Raw genomic sequence first — 16,334 nt, 5'->3', positions numbered from 1 at the left:
TTCCCTTTTACAATAATATATATCTGTGACCGAAATTATTCATTTTCACGTAGGATGTGTGTGAGCTTGAGCTGAGAGAGTTCCTACGATTTAATTTCAAATTCAAACTCAATATGGAAAACCAAATTTCTTGGAAATATGTACTGTATACCGAATAGACTTGGCCCATCTATCGTCTGGATAAATAAAGCCCATACTTCTAACTGGGCCTAAATTTAGTCCATAAGCGCCTCTGGCTTATTAACAAAGTCTCCTAATTGTAAATTTTTTTTAAAATTGGTCTAACGGCGAATGAACCTAAAACCACCACAACAAGCATCACCGACTCGAACCACTCTCGCTACTAACCAACCCTAGTTTCCTTTTTTACGCAACGTTCTTGCCGTATTGTTTTTTACAACCACGAGCCATCAGTTAGCCAACGTGGTTATGACACCTGGACTTGGTCAGTCCTCTCATTTTCTTATTTTTCCTCCGTTGTCTCATCATCTGAATGTAATTTTTTTTTTTAAATAAAAATAAATTTAAATTCCGCTTTCTCTCTCTTACCCGCTCCACATCGCTTGGCCGCCGCCGTCCGCCGTCGCTGTCCACCACCAGGTTTCAAAATCCCTTCGTCGCAAGTCGACCTCCATTACCCAATTTATGTTATTTAAGGTAAACGACGCGTTTATTCCAAAATAATTGACTTTCCCATTGGTTAAAAAGAGCTTATTGGGTGATTCATTGCGTGCTTCTATCTCTATCTGTTTGCTTTACTTGTTTTTATTATTCGTATTGTACCTCCAAAACGTATACGGCTGTTTTTGCTCTGTTTTTGTTTTGCTGCTTCATTGGATCAATTTTTAGATACTTCTTGTTTCTTTTTTTTTTTTCCTGATTTGCGGTTTGTGCTTAATTTTTGATTTTGTAGAGTGAATTGGATGTTAGAGGTTCAAATTTGTCTTGTTAGCTCGTCAGATACCGTTAAAGAGATGCTTTTTAGCATTAAAGGGTGATGCTTTTTATTTTTATTTTTTTGCCAAAAAGAGAGTTGAGAGTGTGCATATTGGAGCTGAAAGGTAGAACGGAGGTTTTGTATAGTAGGGAGCTTAAGGTGTAGTAATAATTATAACAGAAGACACATCAGATCTATCATCAATGTCAGAAGGTAATTTGGCCGTCATGAAACCAGAGGTAATAATTTCATTCCTTTCCTTTTACTACTAGACTATCTTAGTCAGCTACTTCACCTCTGCTGGAAAAGGATTAATAGTTCATATGCCTTAACTAGTATTGTTTAAGTTTTTGATGGTTAGAGGGTTGTTAAATATCATGACATTCTCAGTATTAACCAAGGCACCTTTTGATCTTTACAGTTTAGTGTTTGACTCATGATTAACTTTATTCTCATCATCTGAATTACATTAGCTAGTTGGTAATTTTTCTATAGTTGTACGAATTTATATGAATGACTAAATTTCTCTCCCGGTGTCATGAATTCAGACGATGAAGTCCTACATATGGCTTCAAACTGCCGATGGCTCAATCCAGCAAGTAGAACAAGAGGTTGCAATGTTCTGTCCCATGATATGTCAAGAGGTAATACAGAAGGGTGTTGGATCTTCTAAGAATCATGCAATATCGCTTCCACAACGAGTTAACCCAGCTATGTTCAGCTTGGTTCTTGATTATTGCAGATTTCATCAAATGCCTGGACGTTCAAACAAGGTTTGTATTCTATATTATTGAATAAATTTTCATACCCTGTCGGGCCTTTTTCAATACATCTACTTTCCACTCTTTTAGGAACGGAAAACTTATGATGAAAGATTCATCCGAATGGATACAAAGAGGCTCTGTGAGTTAACATCAGCCGCTGACAGTTTGCAGCTGAAGCCTTTGGTTGATCTTACTAGTCGTGCACTTGCACGAATCATTGAAGGAAAAACCCCTGAAGAGATACGAGAAATATTTCATTTGCCTGATGACCTTACTGAGGTATGCGCTTCTCAAAAATCATTTCTTCTTAAGATGTGTCTTCTCCATCTGCTTCTTTTTTTGACTGCTCTTTGATAATTTATCCAGGAGGAGAAATTAGAGCCTCTGAAGAACACGATGGATGATCCACGGATTCGACTACTGAATAGATTGTACGCAAAGAAGAGAAAGGAGCTGAAAGAAAGAGAGAGATTGAAGGTCTGTTTAGCAGTTTCTATTTAGATTGTTTAGGATATTGCAAATTTGTAGTTTGTAGCTTTATGAATGAAAATTGAGGCTAATTTTGGTCTGCAAGTTTGAACTGTTTCACTAGCTTATGAAGTTGGGGGTTTTCCTTGTCTTAGAATGTTGAGGTTGAAGAACATGTGGATGAACGTTCTGTGGATGACCTGTTATCATTTATTAACAGCAGAGGTACTTTCCTTTGACCTTACTGGTTTTCTAAATTCACAATTTCCTTTCATTTGTTCTGTTTCTTCGTTGGCTGCTCCAGGTTCTCTATTTAACTCTGAAGTACTGTACCATCACATTATAGTTCATGTTTGGATTCTTTTTGTGTTGATTCAGTGATGTATATTTTTGGTTGTTGACTCTATTTTCCTCTTTGAGCTACATATCTGCCATTTTAATATTGTTTTGGTGAATAGTTCATTATCCATATTTGATTGAGATATTTGGTCTGTGGATTTATGTTTGTGTTGCCTCTTAGTTTTCTACTTTCTCTATTCTACTTCCTTTTGAAGGCCTCATTGGAAGTAAGGAAAATTCTGTTTCACAGATCCCAAGGTGGTAAAGAAAAAGAAGAAGAAGAAAAAGAAGATTGTTTCTTCAAATGACATTCATGATAAGGTTCAGACTAGTTTCTCTGTGTTTGTTTTCTGGTCGGTATTTACCAAGTCAATGAATGCGTTCCTTGTGCTTAGGAATCACATGATCTTCATTCCAAACAACAATGTGTTGTAAAGACCGGGTCCAGCATGAGAGAGGTACCCAACTTACCTAGTGCAGAAGATGACATTTCTACACCAAAGGCCAGGTCTGAAGATGAAGACGATGAAATCGATCCAGCCATGAGGGAAATGCTTGATAGGTAAGACCCTCCTTGTTAAATCAATACTAGGATATATTTCTTATAATGAATGTTACACATTGTTCTCCAAGTCATGAATAAAGATGAGTATCAGCTCCATCAAAATCTCGTATTTGGGAAATGAAATAGACTTGGTTCTCATGAGTGGTGTATTAATGTTATTACAGAGAGGTAGAGGATTTTGCTCAAAGACTGAACTCCAATTGGGTTCGGTCGCTAGGACAAGAAAGAAGGCCTGTACACTTCTCCATAAATGGCAACGGGACTACAAGACGGCATACAGGTATGGTGGTATCCATTTTGGCATCATTATCTTATACTTTTTTCTTTAATCGTAATGTTGAGTTGGACGCTTGCGGTGTTAAATAAATGACAAACAGGTTTTAGACATACTCTAGATGACTGATGGGGTTATGGTTTGAACTTAAACGTCAATCTCCATGACACAATTGAAGCTGAAAATGAAACAGTTTTGGTTATGTATGTGAGCAAATAGAGAGAGAGAATGGTTCACTAGTCACCACCGGCGGTTGATGCGTGTCCTCATGTAACAGTTTTGATTTAGAATGTTTAACATTCTAGTGATCCGTCCTTTTCTTTGTAAAACCACGTGTAAGTTATTTTAGTTGTTAGAATAGTTCTACGTTAAGTTATTTTGTTTTAGCATCAGAAATTTATCATAGACACACTCTCTTGTATCACACTATTGCGAGTGTAATAAATGGTTTAAGTTCCTTAGACTATGTGATAAGACCTAAGAGGATAAAAGAAAAACATAACAACACTCGCCTTGATCAGGATCAATGGCTTGATGATAACTTATAGTTAGAAGAAGAAGAAATAATGAAGACAGGTTCCATTTGTTTTAGCATCACAACTCACAAGTCACACCAGACGAGAAAAGAAGAAGCCACAAGTAGCTACATCTCACACAAATGATTCTTGCTACATACATTGTATATACAACTATATCAGTTCATTGCAGTTTTTATCTCTCTCTCTTCTTCCAGGAGACGTTTAAATTGGAGAGTCACTCACGATGCTCATGGTTTTGAATTGTGAGCTTCTGCCATAGTTTGGTGTAGCTGATCAGGAAGTTTATCATGTTTAGTCCCCTTCCGCTGCACTGATGAAACAAGCACAGTAGGCAATTCCATCAACCAGATGAAATGAATATAATATAATCTGCAGGGCCTTTATAATTTCTAGTCAGAGTTGCAACACATACCGGGAAAACTTGAGAAGATGAGTCATTCGGTTCCTCTTGAACTTCGTTTATTAAGTCCTCAGATCTTCCGGGGTGTGACAATGTACCAGCAGACTGACAAGAGGAGGAGGATCCCTTGTCTTTTTGTCCATCCAAACTTACTACCTCTTGAAGCGTATTGGTGCTTATTTGTGGCAACACAAGCCGCTGAAACTCAGACAAGAGCGCAGAGAGGGCTCGAACTTCATCCATTCTAGCTTCCCTACATTGATCAGGAAACATCAGCAAAAAAGCAGCATCCAGCCGTTATGAATATCTCTGTGAAAACAAAAAGGTCTTCACCAAACCTTGTGTGGATAAGGTTTCCTTTGCAGGTAAACTGTATTTGACAAGTAGCAGGCGCTTGTTCGCAGACGAAGCTTGCTTTATTGGACTTGAGATCCTCCATTTTCCTGCAAACGTTAACAAGACGCACGCACGGGCATAATTAGAGAGCAAACAAACAGGAGAGATCCAAAAAGATTGTCATGTCTAAATGTCTAATCTCAATGAGCCAATGCAATTATTACATGGAATAGTGTTTATCTGCAGCAGCTCCCATAACAAGCTTCCTGATTTTATGCTGTTGTATCATTTCCAAAATCCCTTTCTCGATTGAGTCCATTTCAAAACACAGTTTCTCTGCCTGTACCTAGAGAAGCCAACCTCCTTTTAGAAATAGATTAAGGAAAACAGAGTTGACATGCACAATACATACCCCTTTCTTAAGGCAAATACTAAGGTACTCTTGTAGAATCTTCTCTGTTTTCACCGTTTCTTTGCCTCTATATGCTCTCACTAACTCCTCATCAGCCGTCGAAACTTCGAATCTGGTACCCACTTTGCATCAGAAGTGACAAGAGTTTTAAAAGTCAATACTTCTTAATCAGAGAGACTTATTAGAAAGCCAAAAGAGGGTAAACAACACTTACAGACAGGAATCGTTGGAGATGGCTGGTGAATATGAAGGATGCAGATTCTGTTTCCCTCGGAGTTTTGTAATGCCCATAGGAGATTTGATGTGTTCTTCCATACATTTCTCCCAACTGCAACGTAGATTTTCTCTTCAAGTATCCCTGAGCTGACTGTTTCCTCCATAGCCTGAGAAGAAGGAACTTTCTAGGAAGATGGAGGGACAAGAATTTGGAAAAGACAAGTCTCTTGCAGAAGCATTTGCTTGTTTACTTGGACAAGAAGACACCCAATGGCTGCACATCTCACCATTCCGGTATCTCTGTTCCTTCGAATATTCCATCAATCTATACATATATATATGTTATTGAAAGAGACAGATCGATGATTACATTTTTCCAAAAGATTATGAAAAATAAAGTAAGGAAATAACAAATCATGAGGAAACAATGTTAGAAAATGCAATTTAAAAGTGGTATTCGACATGGTATCTTTTCATAGTTTATTTAGTTTATTAGCTGTTTTCAACGTAATATATACATGGTCAGATTGTATTACATAAAAAAAAAACAAAGAATGAAGAAAAGGTCTTTGAAATTACATGGGTTTTATATACATTATATTACATCAAGTAGACGAGATCGTTGAAGCAAATGCTGAAGAATAAATATTATATTTCTTTTTCTCTTTCACTTTCGGGAAGAGGGTGAAGCGTGAAGCCATTCCTGGATTGCAGATCGAAGTGCAAGATTTGGGACTAAGTTTGTATGAAGAAGCTTCTTGTTCGTCATTGGTGAAGTCTCATATCCACTCTCAAGCCATGTTCTTATGGCTTCTGCTTCATATGTAAATCCATCTGCTGCTAGTTGTGGATCCTCCATCACTTCCTGCAACGTTATGTAGAAGAAGAAAAAAGGTTTCAATTTTTATGATTTGATTCGATACAATCTTCCTTGATTGACTTTAGTTTTACCAGTGAAATGGGACAGATGAAGTACTGAGGAGCTTCACGGTGCTCATCAGATCGAGAGACCTTCTCTTGGGCTCTCTTCAGCTCCTCTACTTCTATAATTGCTTTGTCGCGTCTTTTTATCAGTTCATCTCGTTCTTCCTTGGTTTTTCTCAACACTTTCGTTGCCAAGTTATACTTGTCTTGCAGCTTTTGTACCAACATATAGGACTCGGTTATTCGGGTCTCAGATATATACCTCATCATTTCGAGTTTTTCTCTCGCTTTCGTCAGCTCCATCTCTGTTTCTTTCCTACGTTTCAACTCCTCGAAATAGGCACTTTCCCATTCTCTAGCCTACATTTGGTCAGAAAACTTCGTAATCATCAGGAAAAAAACGACATTCCCAATGGCAATAGAAATTGTAGGAGCAAGGAAGAGATTGCCAAGAACATGTTACCTTTTTCATTGCTTTATTTTTCTCTTTTTCAGCTTCCTGATGCTTGAAAGCCTCAAAGCTTGCTTCTTTTTTCGATTTCTCAGCTTCAAAGACAGCTAATTGATACACATTTCCATTTCCTCTAGATATCGTGTATTGGCCCGAAGGTAATACAGATCCTCGTGAACGGACTGAATCTTGATCAGAACTTGTAGATGCATACTCAAGAGATGCGTTACCTATGATAGCTTCCCTGCATTATTACCATCACCAGATATGTTAGTCTTCTGACATGTATTTGTTCTCACAATCCCAGTTCCTGTTGAAACCACAGGAGTCAGATATAAAACACAAATAGCATTCCAAAAACCGTCTGTTACGGTAGCACAGATTACAGGGACTCGGGATAGACCTTGTATATACCAGGTATCCTTTGCAAGTAAACCATATACAACAAGTAGCAGGCGCTTCTTGACGAATGTAAATGGCTTTCCTGGATAACAGATCTGCCATCCTCCTGCAAATTAAGATTAATTATGAATCAATAAGTGAAGATAACAAGAAAGATCCATGAGATGATGAAAATCCAAAGTAGCTGGTTATGCCGGTGTGCTTTGTACATTGAATAGTGGCTGTCTGACGCAGCTCCCATGACAAGCTTCTTGACATTGCGCTCTGAGATCAATTGGATGAGTCTCTTCTCTACCGACTCCGACTCCATTTCAATTAGTATCTTCTCTGCACGGACCTAGAATATCACAATCGGCTCTCTTTATCTCTTGTATCATCAAACAAATAAATAATATCACTTATTAGCAATAGAAGTAACCAAAACATACCTGCATTAGCCTGCATGTTTGAAGGTACTTGTCCATGATCTTTTGTGCCTTTTCCTTGTCTTTTCTGCAGAGCGGCTGGTGAACGTGGACGATACAGAACTCCTTGCCTCCAGTGTTCTGTATCGCCCAAACAAGAGTGGACTTGTTCCCTAATTCTGTCCCCACTGCAACATATATCTTCTCATCCATTAGCAGCTGCTGCGAAACTGGTTTGCTCATCATCTCTCTAGCTCTCTCTTGCTTGGTCTGGATTCAGCGTTTAACGCTGCATTGAAGCCTCGTGAAGCCAACACTTTTCCCCTTTGCTTGGATCGAAGCTCCTCTTTCCTACACACTCCATATATATAAGACACTCAAAACATTCCTCTAATTCACTCAAAAGAATAAACAAGAACAAACATGAACTTTTGCAATACAAGAATAGAGATGATAGAAGATCTGACAGAGGAAGCAATCAACAAACAAGAACATTTGTTCAGTTATAACATGCATACGAAGTCAACCACGATACCAATGACGAAACGTAGCCTTAACGCAGAAGTTGTATCATGTATTAAAATAATGAAGGCTTTTTGACTTTCAACGACAATATCTATGTTCGAAGAGGAATGTCGACATATTGACAGAGATACACAAATTCCACAAGACTTATATGAAAATACTGAAGAATAGTCTCACTGTCTCAGCAATTTCCCGATTGATGTCTTTCAATTCTGCGTTAGGTTGCTTACCTCAGTGCCACTAGCCGTTAGGTTCCTGAGTTTCCTTTACAGCTATGCCACTAGCCGCCAAAACGAGCTGACCTCACTGCTAATTAAGTAAGATTAATCATAAGAACTTTAACAAATAATAATCACAATATTAGGCAATCAAAGGTTAACTTCTTCTAGGAGGAAAACAAGTATTACACGATAGTATTGACTTCATAATTTAAGACTCATCCTAATTAAATGTTTAGCTATGTAAAGGGCATCACTAGTGAGATAATGTCAGAGGCTAATCCTTGTGCTAACGAGAGTCGAACATAATGGAGGAACAAAAATTGAGGCAGTTCTTCTCACATAAAAGGAATTAACATACAACTTTTTTCATACAGAACATATATATATAAATATATACACATACAAATCTCACCAGCCTCTTCTTTTCATATATGACAAATATGGAGGACTTACACTATGCTTGAGAAAGTAAACAAATATGTGGAGATAGTATTATGTATACGTATAAGGAAGACTGAAAAAACTAATCTTACTCACTCTCTGGTGCCTCCCGCAGAAAAAGGCAAACACTTTTTTTTTCATAAGAGACTACTTGCGGGAACAGGGGTTGAGGGTTTGAAGGATTTTATTTTCAGCAATGATGTTGAAGCCACTCTTGAATCGCAGAACGAAGAGCATGGTTAGCGATTAGGCTGGTGTGAGAAAGCTTGACATTGGTCATTGGTGAAGTATCATGTTCACTGTCCAGCCACGCTCTTATAGCCTCTGCTTCGTATGTGAAACCGTCTGCAGCCACATGCGGATCTTGCATGACTTCCTGAAAGTTTTGTAAAACCAGAGGACAAACGGGTTTAGTACCATTAAACTGCAACATAATGGTGGAGATCTCAAACAAGCAAATTTCAATGCCTTTGTGATCGAAGTTTTCTGAGATTTATAATAAAATTAGAAATCCATACTCAGACTATACATATTAGTTACCTGGAAAATGGGGCAAATGAAGTATGGAGGGGCTATGCGGTGCTCGTTACGGCCAAGATGGAAAGATGAAGATCCTCCACTAGAAGCCCTCATAGGTTCAAGTACCCTCCACACTTCAGTTCCAAGATCCGGACGATTCTCGCTGACAGTCTCGCAGCATCTTAATGCCAAGCGAGCAAGCTGCTCCGCCTGAACAAAGGGCCAGTCACCTGCTAAAGGGTCCAAAAGGTCGTTCAATGATCCATTATCGAGGGCATACTTCACTTCGTTTGATATCCGTATGGCAGGTCTCCCAGTCAACAAGCGCAATAAGATGATCCCAAACGAGTAAACATCTGACTTTGGAGTTAGCTCTCCACTACTGGAAGCTTCTGGATCCAAATAAGCAACTGTGGTTGTGACATCAGTTCTCATGCTTTTGTTTCCATTAGGATGAAGTAGTGAGCAGGTCCCAAAGTCACTTAACTTGCTAACGAGATTGGAATCGAGAAGGATATTTGCTGGCTTCACATCACCATGTACTAAGCTATGAGCTTTATTGGAATGAAGAAAGACAAGTGCTGCGCATATCTCAGTGGCAATGCGTACACGATTTTGCCACGACAAGGGTGGAGAGTTGTCCTTGCAATTTATCCTGTCTTCAAGGCTTCCATCCGGAAGATACTCATAGACAAGACTCCACCCCTCTGGACATGCTCCAATTAGCGTAATGATATTTGGATGTCTCATTTTACTTAACACATCAACCTGCAATGCCACAAGAATAAGTCAAATACTAAATAATTAAAATATCAGACGGACTGCTTCAAAGTCCCCTTTTTAGTAGAGGCAGCAGTTTGTGCACAACAAACCAGTAACAATTTCATTTGAACAAATCTTAACTTCAGTAATAATATGTCAAGAAATTACCTCCTGTTGATATTCTACAGGGCCTTGCGAACTGTTAGGATTCAACATTTTTATAGCAACCTGTGTATGACGCAGTATACCAACGTAGATGCTTCCATATCCACCTTCCCCAATCTTCAGGGTCGAATCAAAGTGATTAGTTGCTTCCTCAATCTCGGAAAATGAGAAATCCGTAAAGTACTGAGGTAAACGTAGAGTTGAGGTTTCTGCGCGACTCCTTAACTCCTCAGCTTCTCTGAGTGCTCTGTCACGTTCTGTCTGCAACTCCTCTCGTTCATCCTTCAACTTTTGCAACAACTTCACCGCTATATCAAGCTTCTGGTTTAGCTTTTCCATTGTACCATCAGACTCTGCTATTTGGCTCTCAAGCATTGCTTTCTGATCCATTGCACTTTGAAGTTCTTCCATGATTACCTCTTGCTCATTTTTTATGGTTACAAATCTCTCTTTTTCTTTTGCTACTGCTATCTCCGTATCTTTCCTTCGCTTCAACTCCTCAGAATAGGCACTTTCTGATTGTTTAGCCTATAGTAAGTAGCAACATTATCAGAATACTATTATATTGTAGCTGTTATTGGTGTAACTAGAAGCACCACCATTAATTCTAGTAATCTATTCAAGTAATACGCTAGCAAACATGAAGGTCCAGTATGATATATATCTCTAGCTAGAAAAGGTCATCATTTTTTAAAAAGGTCAGTGCCAGCTAAAATTATTTTTGCGAGGAAACTCACCCTTCTGATTGCATCAAGTGCGTTTTTTTCGGCTTTTTGACGCCTAAGAGTCTCTGCAAAAACTTCTTGTTTAGAACTGTGAGCCTCTGACGTAGCTTTTCGGATTTTATTGTTAAAAGAATCATCCACACCATCCTGCAATGATGGAAAAAAATCCTGGACAGCTGAGAATGCAAGGTATACAGAATCAAAATGCATTGCTTTTTCCACTAGGAACTACATGGCATACCGGAAAATTGGAGGGAGATGAATGGCCAGAATTCTCGTCAACTGTACTCATAACTGTTGCACTGCCATCAGATTCTCTATCCTCCTCATCGGTATTTAAAGACCCATCCGACACCCTCCCGCTGTGTTCAGTTGAACTTCCATTGCTTACAAAATGTTGAACTGAATCGGTGCTCTGTACTCGAGATATATGCTGATGTTCAGACTCCGGTGTAGAGAAAGTTTGAAGTAGATCACTTGCACTTATGGAAGGACGCGGAGATGCATATTCTGATTCAGTGTCATCCATCGTAGCTTCCCTGCAGTGATAGCACAATAAAGATTACTAATAAGCAGCCACAGATGCGCCATTTTTAATGCCAATGCAGCTCTCGGGAAGCTTAAAGACTACTACAGTAATAACTATACATGGCTGACTCGTATAAGTCATTTTGCAATCTAAAGATATGAGAAAAAGAATTGGCCAAACCTTGTATGTATCAGGTATCCTTTGCAAGTAAACCATATTTGACAAAGAGTAGGTGCTTCTCGGCGTACGAAGATGGCTTTCCTGGACTTCAGATCTGTCATTCTCCTGTAAGTCAAACGATGGAGCAAGCCAAAATTTAAGACAGTTAAGAGTAAGACAGCAGACAGATCTACAAGAGTTGATTCAATATGCCTAAGTAGAGAGTCAAAAACGAATTTTGAATCCTATGAGCATACCTTGAATAGTGTCTATCTGCTGCTGCTCCCATAACAAGCTTCCTGATTCCCAGCTCCGAGATCAGTTGCACAATTCCATTCTCGATAGATTCCATTTCAATAAACATCTTGTCTGCCCTTACCTACAACCACAATTGACACTATTAATCTCTAGAAGCGACTAAAACTAACACACTATCTAATAAAATTTCATAATAAGGCCACTATGATCGTAGTGCTAGCCAATGAAGTAAAACAACTCTTCCTATAAAAAGCACAACATCAAAACCTCAAAAACAAAAGCAACAAATGAAGGCATACCCCTCTCTGCTGGCATATACGAAGGTAGTCGTCTAGAATCATATGTACTTTCGCCCTTTCTTTTTCTCTAAAAACCCTGACTTCTTCGTCCTTCACAGACCCAACTGGAAATTTGGCGCCCACTATATGAGGAAAAAACAGTAAGAACAAAGATCAACAACCACAAACTACAAACCAGACTACACAAATAGTCTCTTATGGGACCAAAAAAAAAAAAACACACACACACACAAACAAGGTAAATAAGGTACTTACTAACTGGAATCATCTGAGAGGGCTGATGAACGTGGACAAGGCAAATCTTCTTCCCTCCAGTGTTTTGCAAAGCCCAGATGAGAGTAGACTTGCTCTTGGCCACGTGTTTATCCACAGCAACGAAGATTTTCTCCTCGATCAGCCGCGAAACCGGTTCGTCCATAATAATACCGCTCCGGCTGGACCTTGATCCTGGGCTACCAATTCCGTGAAATCTCATGGATCCAGCTCTTTCACCCATTGCTGGAATTGGAGTCACCAAAGCCATCACAAAAACCTCTCTCTCTCTCTCTCCGATACCAAATCAGACAAACCAAACCACCAGATCTTTTGACTCCTAAAAATCCACAGAACAACGAAACAAAATTGAGAATCCAAACCGATAACAAGCAGCCGTGAGTAAAAATAGATACAAGTTTTCAAAATCCAAAAGGGAAAGTTCATACCAGACTGAAATTTTGAAGCAAAACCAGACACTCGAAATCGTATTGAAACCCTAAAAGTCTACGGATACGGAAGAAGAAGAAGAAGAAGAAGAAGAAGAAGAAAGAGTTTAATATGATATCAATTTCGAAACGTATTTGACCAAAACGACTCTTGGTCAGAACTACCAAACACACACACAAGGGGCAAAGACAACTGAGATTTTCTCGGAAAATTAAAATTGAGAAGGAAAAAAAAAAGTGTATTACTAATTTATTCGATTTTGCTTTTGCCTTTTACATACCAAAACGAAGCTTCTTTGGGGGATTTGTTTGTTTGATGCTCAAATCAAACGGTGTCGTTGTTGAGAGGACATGAGAAAAGAAGAAGAGAAGAGGTTTTATTTATCTGGTGTGGGCACTCACACAGTACTACTTATATAGTTGGATGGTCCACCTTAACAGATTAACGACACGTGTACTTCTTTAGTGAGATTAAAAATCATCGATAGCACAGATGAGATTGGTACACCAACAACAACTCGCAGACTAATAATAATATTATATTACGCGCTGTCTTCTTTTCTTCCGACGTGTTCACCTTTTTTTTGTTCCCGCCGGTGATAAACATAGGTCGTTCGTTCCGATCCGGCCGGTTAGATTTTGTTTCATGACAAAATTCTATTTTCAAGACTCCAAAAGAGTTATCATGCAAGACATATATATCAAAGAGTTAGGCTAAAGTTTTTAATTGTAATTTTAAAGGTACTAGCCTAGGCGATTGTAGTCTGATACTAAATCTCAAAAGAAAAATTGGAAAGTTATGCCAAAAACCTTCTTCTACTATGCACGCATAGATGCTAGCAGCATGTGAAGAGATATTAAGAACATCACTATATATCTATCAAACCAAACTTCTATATGAATCTCGATAGCGTAACTAATATCTAACAAATATCACTCTAATGGTAATAAACATATTTTATACATATATAACTATATATATATATATATATGTCAAACACTAATTTCGTTAGTTGGTTCGGCAAATATATATTTCTTGTCTTCAAAATATTAAACATTTCTGTCTTGAAATATAGATGAGAAAAATATCTTGTAAATTAAAACAACTAATATTAGATGAAAGCATATTTTCAAGCTTTTCTTTCTTGAAAAATCAAGAACTAGTTGAATTGTTAATTTGGCGTGTGTGGTTGTACCATGTTATATAATGTAAATTAATAGGCATATTCCCCGAAATGCTTATTCCCTTGTCATTTTCATTTGAATTATATATATCTCCCCGGGGTCGATATAGAATTTTATATCTTATTGAATATTACGTTAATGCGTAATTGACAGGTTTTAAAAAATTAAAGAAAAGGTTGTCTCATGATATGAAGACAGGCGAAGCACATCCACAATTTCACTATAATTTAGCATTTAACTAACCAAAATTATTGAATTAATAGTTTTTTTTTATATTAATTATCGTTATCATGGAATATTTCAACTTAGGATATACGATTTGGAATGTGGCATCTCCTTTATTCATTAGTCCAAAGCTTCATCGTAAACTGTGGTTTGAATTTGACAATTTGTTCGTGCACGTTTCCGTTAGGGATATAATCTTAATTGGATATGACTAGTCTTCACGATAACCGGGATCCGGATTAACATACTTATTAGTATTAAACAAACCATAATCTATAACGAAAATATATAGATCTTAACATGGTTCCTCTATTTGATATATATATCATCATCTTTCTATTCATATTTTTTTATGATTCATTTTATAAAGATTGCATTATTAGTTAAAAAATCTAGATTAAATGTGATGATTTTAAAATTAGTTTACGGCTAAAACTTTAAACAATTTAGATATGTGTGAAGAATTTTAAACTTAATACGGATGTAACTCCGGTTTAATATTAGTCACAGCAATTAGCCTTTAAATGACAACGAAGTTATTAAATGGGCAATATATGATGCAGGCTTGCTTTCAAAGCCTGGTTTAGATTCTGAGTCCGAGCCCAAAGTTTTGCTTTCAAAGTCTGAAATTTCCAAGGACGTATCAACATGTTCAAATTGCAGGCTTTGGTAGCACAAATTATAGGACATAATCACTCATACTCTCATAGTCCGTTCTTCCTCACCCACCTGTTACACAAGCATTTTTAGATTTTGGCCTCCTCCTTTTTAGGGAGTGCCTAGTTACACTAATGTTTCCTTTTATGTGATGTGATTTTCTTAGTTGGCATTAGTTAAGTGTTCGATTATTAATTATGGAACAAATTAATATATGTTTTGCTTAAAAGTTCTATAAATAAATTTACTTTGACGTCTAGAAGGAAATTTATACACTTATTTTGGTGTCTATTAGTACTTCGAAGTAGTGATAGGGTTGCCACATCATCCTAGTGCTAATCCGTATGTTACGTATTATTGGGAAATTAAACACATCTGTATTGATTAGTTGTTTATACTAAGTTGTTTCATGCATCACCATATAATTTGATGTTATAACAAGCTGGTTGATGACATAAACCTTGATAATTGTAAAAGGGAAAATATTTGTTACAAAATTCAGATCAATCATATTAAGATGTTTAAGTTTCAACTGAGAGTCATGCATACAATCATTATTTTTTTACGTTATCACCGTCTTTTCTTGATGACTACTTATATGTTACCAAACCTTTAACTAAGATGATTGTGGTGCATGACTAGATAGAGTTGTTATATGGCAATTCTGCTTATTTTATAAGATTACACTAATTATATCTATGATTTTCTGTTAGGTAGAACATAATGAAAGAGTTCTATATAATTAACATACAAAATCGAAAATTATATAATATAAAAAGTCAAGAAACTAATCATGCATTTGATTACACATGACGCTACCGTTTAATTTTGTTAGGTTTCTAATCTTTTAGTTAAATTCCAGTTTAAGTAATTACAAGACTTAGTTCGGCGATGGTACCTAAGAACGAACAAGAACAACGAAACATTGCTTGCACATAACCTACGGGTCGGGTTGTGTTTGTATGAGTCACACAATGCAGAAAGCGATGCGCAAATGGCCCATCAAATCTTCACATGCGCTTAGGAAAAGAGAGACGAAAATGTAAGAGAAGAATCCTAAGAAACTATATGCTTTGTATACTCCATGACGTCGTCGTTTCTTCTGTTGTTATATGCTGAGTAAAATACAAGAAACGTTGTCGGTTTCTTAATTTTGTTTTTAAGGTCTTCATTGCGAACATTTGTTAATTTCTTTTGTCTCTTCTTTTTTCTTTTCTTTTCCATCCTTAATTGCTTTTGTCTTTTATCTTGGTACTACTATAAAAAAAATTACTAGCTGTTTTCTAGTTAGGGGTTTTCTTTACGGCTACTTAAAGGTATTAACTCTCTTTAAACCGAATCTATTTATATCAATCTTAATTACTACAGTACAAAATATAATTACATGCATTAATCAATTAATGGTGATATAGTAACGAACGGATAAAAACTAATAAATTGATTTAACATTCTAGAATCTAGAGTGACGTGCCTGTATTCTTCTTCACTTTATCGGACTTAATTTTTAGATAATCTATTATAAATATTATGAG

General features: G+C 37.2%; 4 protein-coding genes across 20 annotated transcripts; 1 reads left to right on the top strand and 3 right to left on the bottom strand.

Moving 5' to 3' along the window:
• Window positions 1-272: 272 nt before the first annotated feature.
• On the top strand, window positions 273-3,808 carry LOC104783168 (SKP1-like protein 20). Of its 14 annotated transcripts, XM_087512073.1 has the most exons (12): window positions 279-445; window positions 601-657; window positions 1,030-1,176; window positions 1,486-1,581; window positions 1,659-1,710; window positions 1,789-1,980; window positions 2,068-2,178; window positions 2,325-2,394; window positions 2,759-2,829; window positions 2,904-3,070; window positions 3,238-3,353; window positions 3,451-3,808. In XM_087512073.1, exons 5-12 carry the CDS (start codon window positions 1,690-1,692, stop codon window positions 3,474-3,476), a joined length of 774 nt encoding a protein of 257 aa, XP_087368199.1. In that variant the 5' UTR covers window positions 279-445; window positions 601-657; window positions 1,030-1,176; window positions 1,486-1,581; window positions 1,659-1,689; the 3' UTR covers window positions 3,477-3,808. The 14 variants fall into 14 exon arrangements, 9 of the variants coding, with proteins under 9 accessions (XP_019100646.1, XP_087368199.1, XP_010506579.1 ...); XM_019245101.2 differs by having other exon boundaries at window positions 273-445; window positions 914-1,176; window positions 1,486-1,710; XM_010508277.3 differs by having other exon boundaries at window positions 281-445; window positions 1,486-1,710.
• Window positions 3,809-3,905: 97 nt separating this feature from the next.
• Window positions 3,906-5,558, bottom strand: LOC104783170 (U-box domain-containing protein 33-like). Its single transcript, XM_010508284.3, has 6 exons — window positions 5,249-5,558; window positions 5,035-5,156; window positions 4,847-4,968; window positions 4,625-4,729; window positions 4,299-4,539; window positions 3,906-4,196 (listed from the first exon to the last, which is right to left on the bottom strand). Exons 1-6 carry the CDS (start codon window positions 5,412-5,414, stop codon window positions 4,101-4,103), a joined length of 852 nt encoding a protein of 283 aa, XP_010506586.2. The 5' UTR covers window positions 5,415-5,558; the 3' UTR covers window positions 3,906-4,100.
• Window positions 5,559-5,720: 162 nt separating this feature from the next.
• Window positions 5,721-8,856, bottom strand: LOC104783166 (U-box domain-containing protein 37-like). 4 transcript variants are annotated; one of them, XM_087512067.1, is made up of 8 exons: window positions 8,715-8,856; window positions 8,187-8,262; window positions 7,456-7,789; window positions 7,237-7,364; window positions 7,029-7,133; window positions 6,638-6,869; window positions 6,202-6,534; window positions 5,721-6,115 (listed from the first exon to the last, which is right to left on the bottom strand). In XM_087512067.1, exons 3-8 carry the CDS (start codon window positions 7,675-7,677, stop codon window positions 5,918-5,920), a joined length of 1,218 nt encoding a protein of 405 aa, XP_087368193.1. In that variant the 5' UTR covers window positions 7,678-7,789; window positions 8,187-8,262; window positions 8,715-8,856; the 3' UTR covers window positions 5,721-5,917. The 4 variants fall into 4 exon arrangements, with proteins under 4 accessions (XP_087368193.1, XP_087368191.1, XP_087368192.1 ...); XM_087512065.1 differs by having other exon boundaries at window positions 7,456-7,782; XM_087512066.1 differs by having other exon boundaries at window positions 7,456-7,782; window positions 8,187-8,265; window positions 8,715-8,853.
• LOC104783167 (U-box domain-containing protein 33) lies at window positions 8,484-13,122 on the bottom strand. Its single transcript, XM_010508273.3, has 10 exons — window positions 12,736-13,122; window positions 12,290-12,626; window positions 12,035-12,156; window positions 11,735-11,856; window positions 11,499-11,603; window positions 11,031-11,328; window positions 10,802-10,936; window positions 10,068-10,592; window positions 9,159-9,905; window positions 8,484-8,994 (listed from the first exon to the last, which is right to left on the bottom strand). Exons 2-10 carry the CDS (start codon window positions 12,555-12,557, stop codon window positions 8,809-8,811), a joined length of 2,508 nt encoding a protein of 835 aa, XP_010506575.2. The 5' UTR covers window positions 12,558-12,626; window positions 12,736-13,122; the 3' UTR covers window positions 8,484-8,808.
• Between the last annotated feature and the right edge of the window lie 3,212 nt (window positions 13,123-16,334).

Source organism: Camelina sativa, chromosome 4 (genome assembly GCF_030686135.1).
Source record: "Camelina sativa cultivar CO46 ecotype springtype chromosome 4, ASM3068613v1".
In the NCBI taxonomy this organism is placed as follows: Eukaryota; Viridiplantae; Streptophyta; class Magnoliopsida; order Brassicales; family Brassicaceae; genus Camelina; species Camelina sativa.
Note: the sequence above shows the minus strand (reverse complement) of the source record. Positions and strands in the feature narration are given on the sequence as shown.

What these genes read in the sequence shown, in the direction of transcription:
- LOC104783170 (XM_010508284.3), bottom strand. Translation starts at nt 5,414, where the DNA reads ATGGAGGAAACAGTCAGCTCAGGGATACTTGAAGAGAAAATCTACGTT. An exon ending in ATCTCCAACGATTCCTGTCT is followed by an intron (nt 5,157 to 5,248) that starts GTAAGTGTTGTT and finishes TCTGATGCAAAG; the next exon opens with TGGGTACCAGATTCGAAGTT. An exon ending in GCAGATAAACACTATTCCAT is followed by an intron (nt 4,730 to 4,846) that starts GTAATAATTGCA and finishes TAACGTTTGCAG; the next exon opens with GAAAATGGAGGATCTCAAGT.
- LOC104783167 (XM_010508273.3), bottom strand. Translation starts at nt 12,557, where the DNA reads ATGGCTTTGGTGACTCCAATTCCAGCAATGGGTGAAAGAGCTGGATCC. An exon ending in GGATACCTGATACATACAAG is followed by an intron (nt 11,329 to 11,498) that starts GTTTGGCCAATT and finishes CTATCACTGCAG; the next exon opens with GGAAGCTACGATGGATGACA. An exon ending in CACTTGATGCAATCAGAAGG is followed by an intron (nt 10,593 to 10,801) that starts GTGAGTTTCCTC and finishes TACTTACTATAG; the next exon opens with GCTAAACAATCAGAAAGTGC.
- LOC104783166 (XM_087512067.1), bottom strand. Translation starts at nt 7,677, where the DNA reads ATGATGAGCAAACCAGTTTCGCAGCAGCTGCTAATGGATGAGAAGATA. An exon ending in GGATACCTGGTATATACAAG is followed by an intron (nt 6,870 to 7,028) that starts GTCTATCCCGAG and finishes GTAATAATGCAG; the next exon opens with GGAAGCTATCATAGGTAACG. An exon ending in TCATCTGTCCCATTTCACTG is followed by an intron (nt 6,116 to 6,201) that starts GTAAAACTAAAG and finishes ATAACGTTGCAG; the next exon opens with GAAGTGATGGAGGATCCACA.
- LOC104783168 (XM_019245101.2), top strand. Translation starts at nt 1,141, where the DNA reads ATGTCAGAAGGTAATTTGGCCGTCATGAAACCAGAG. An exon ending in AAGAAAGAGAGAGATTGAAG is followed by an intron (nt 2,179 to 2,324) that starts GTCTGTTTAGCA and finishes TCCTTGTCTTAG; the next exon opens with AATGTTGAGGTTGAAGAACA. An exon ending in GACTACAAGACGGCATACAG is followed by an intron (nt 3,354 to 3,450) that starts GTATGGTGGTAT and finishes AATGACAAACAG; the next exon opens with GTTTTAGACATACTCTAGAT.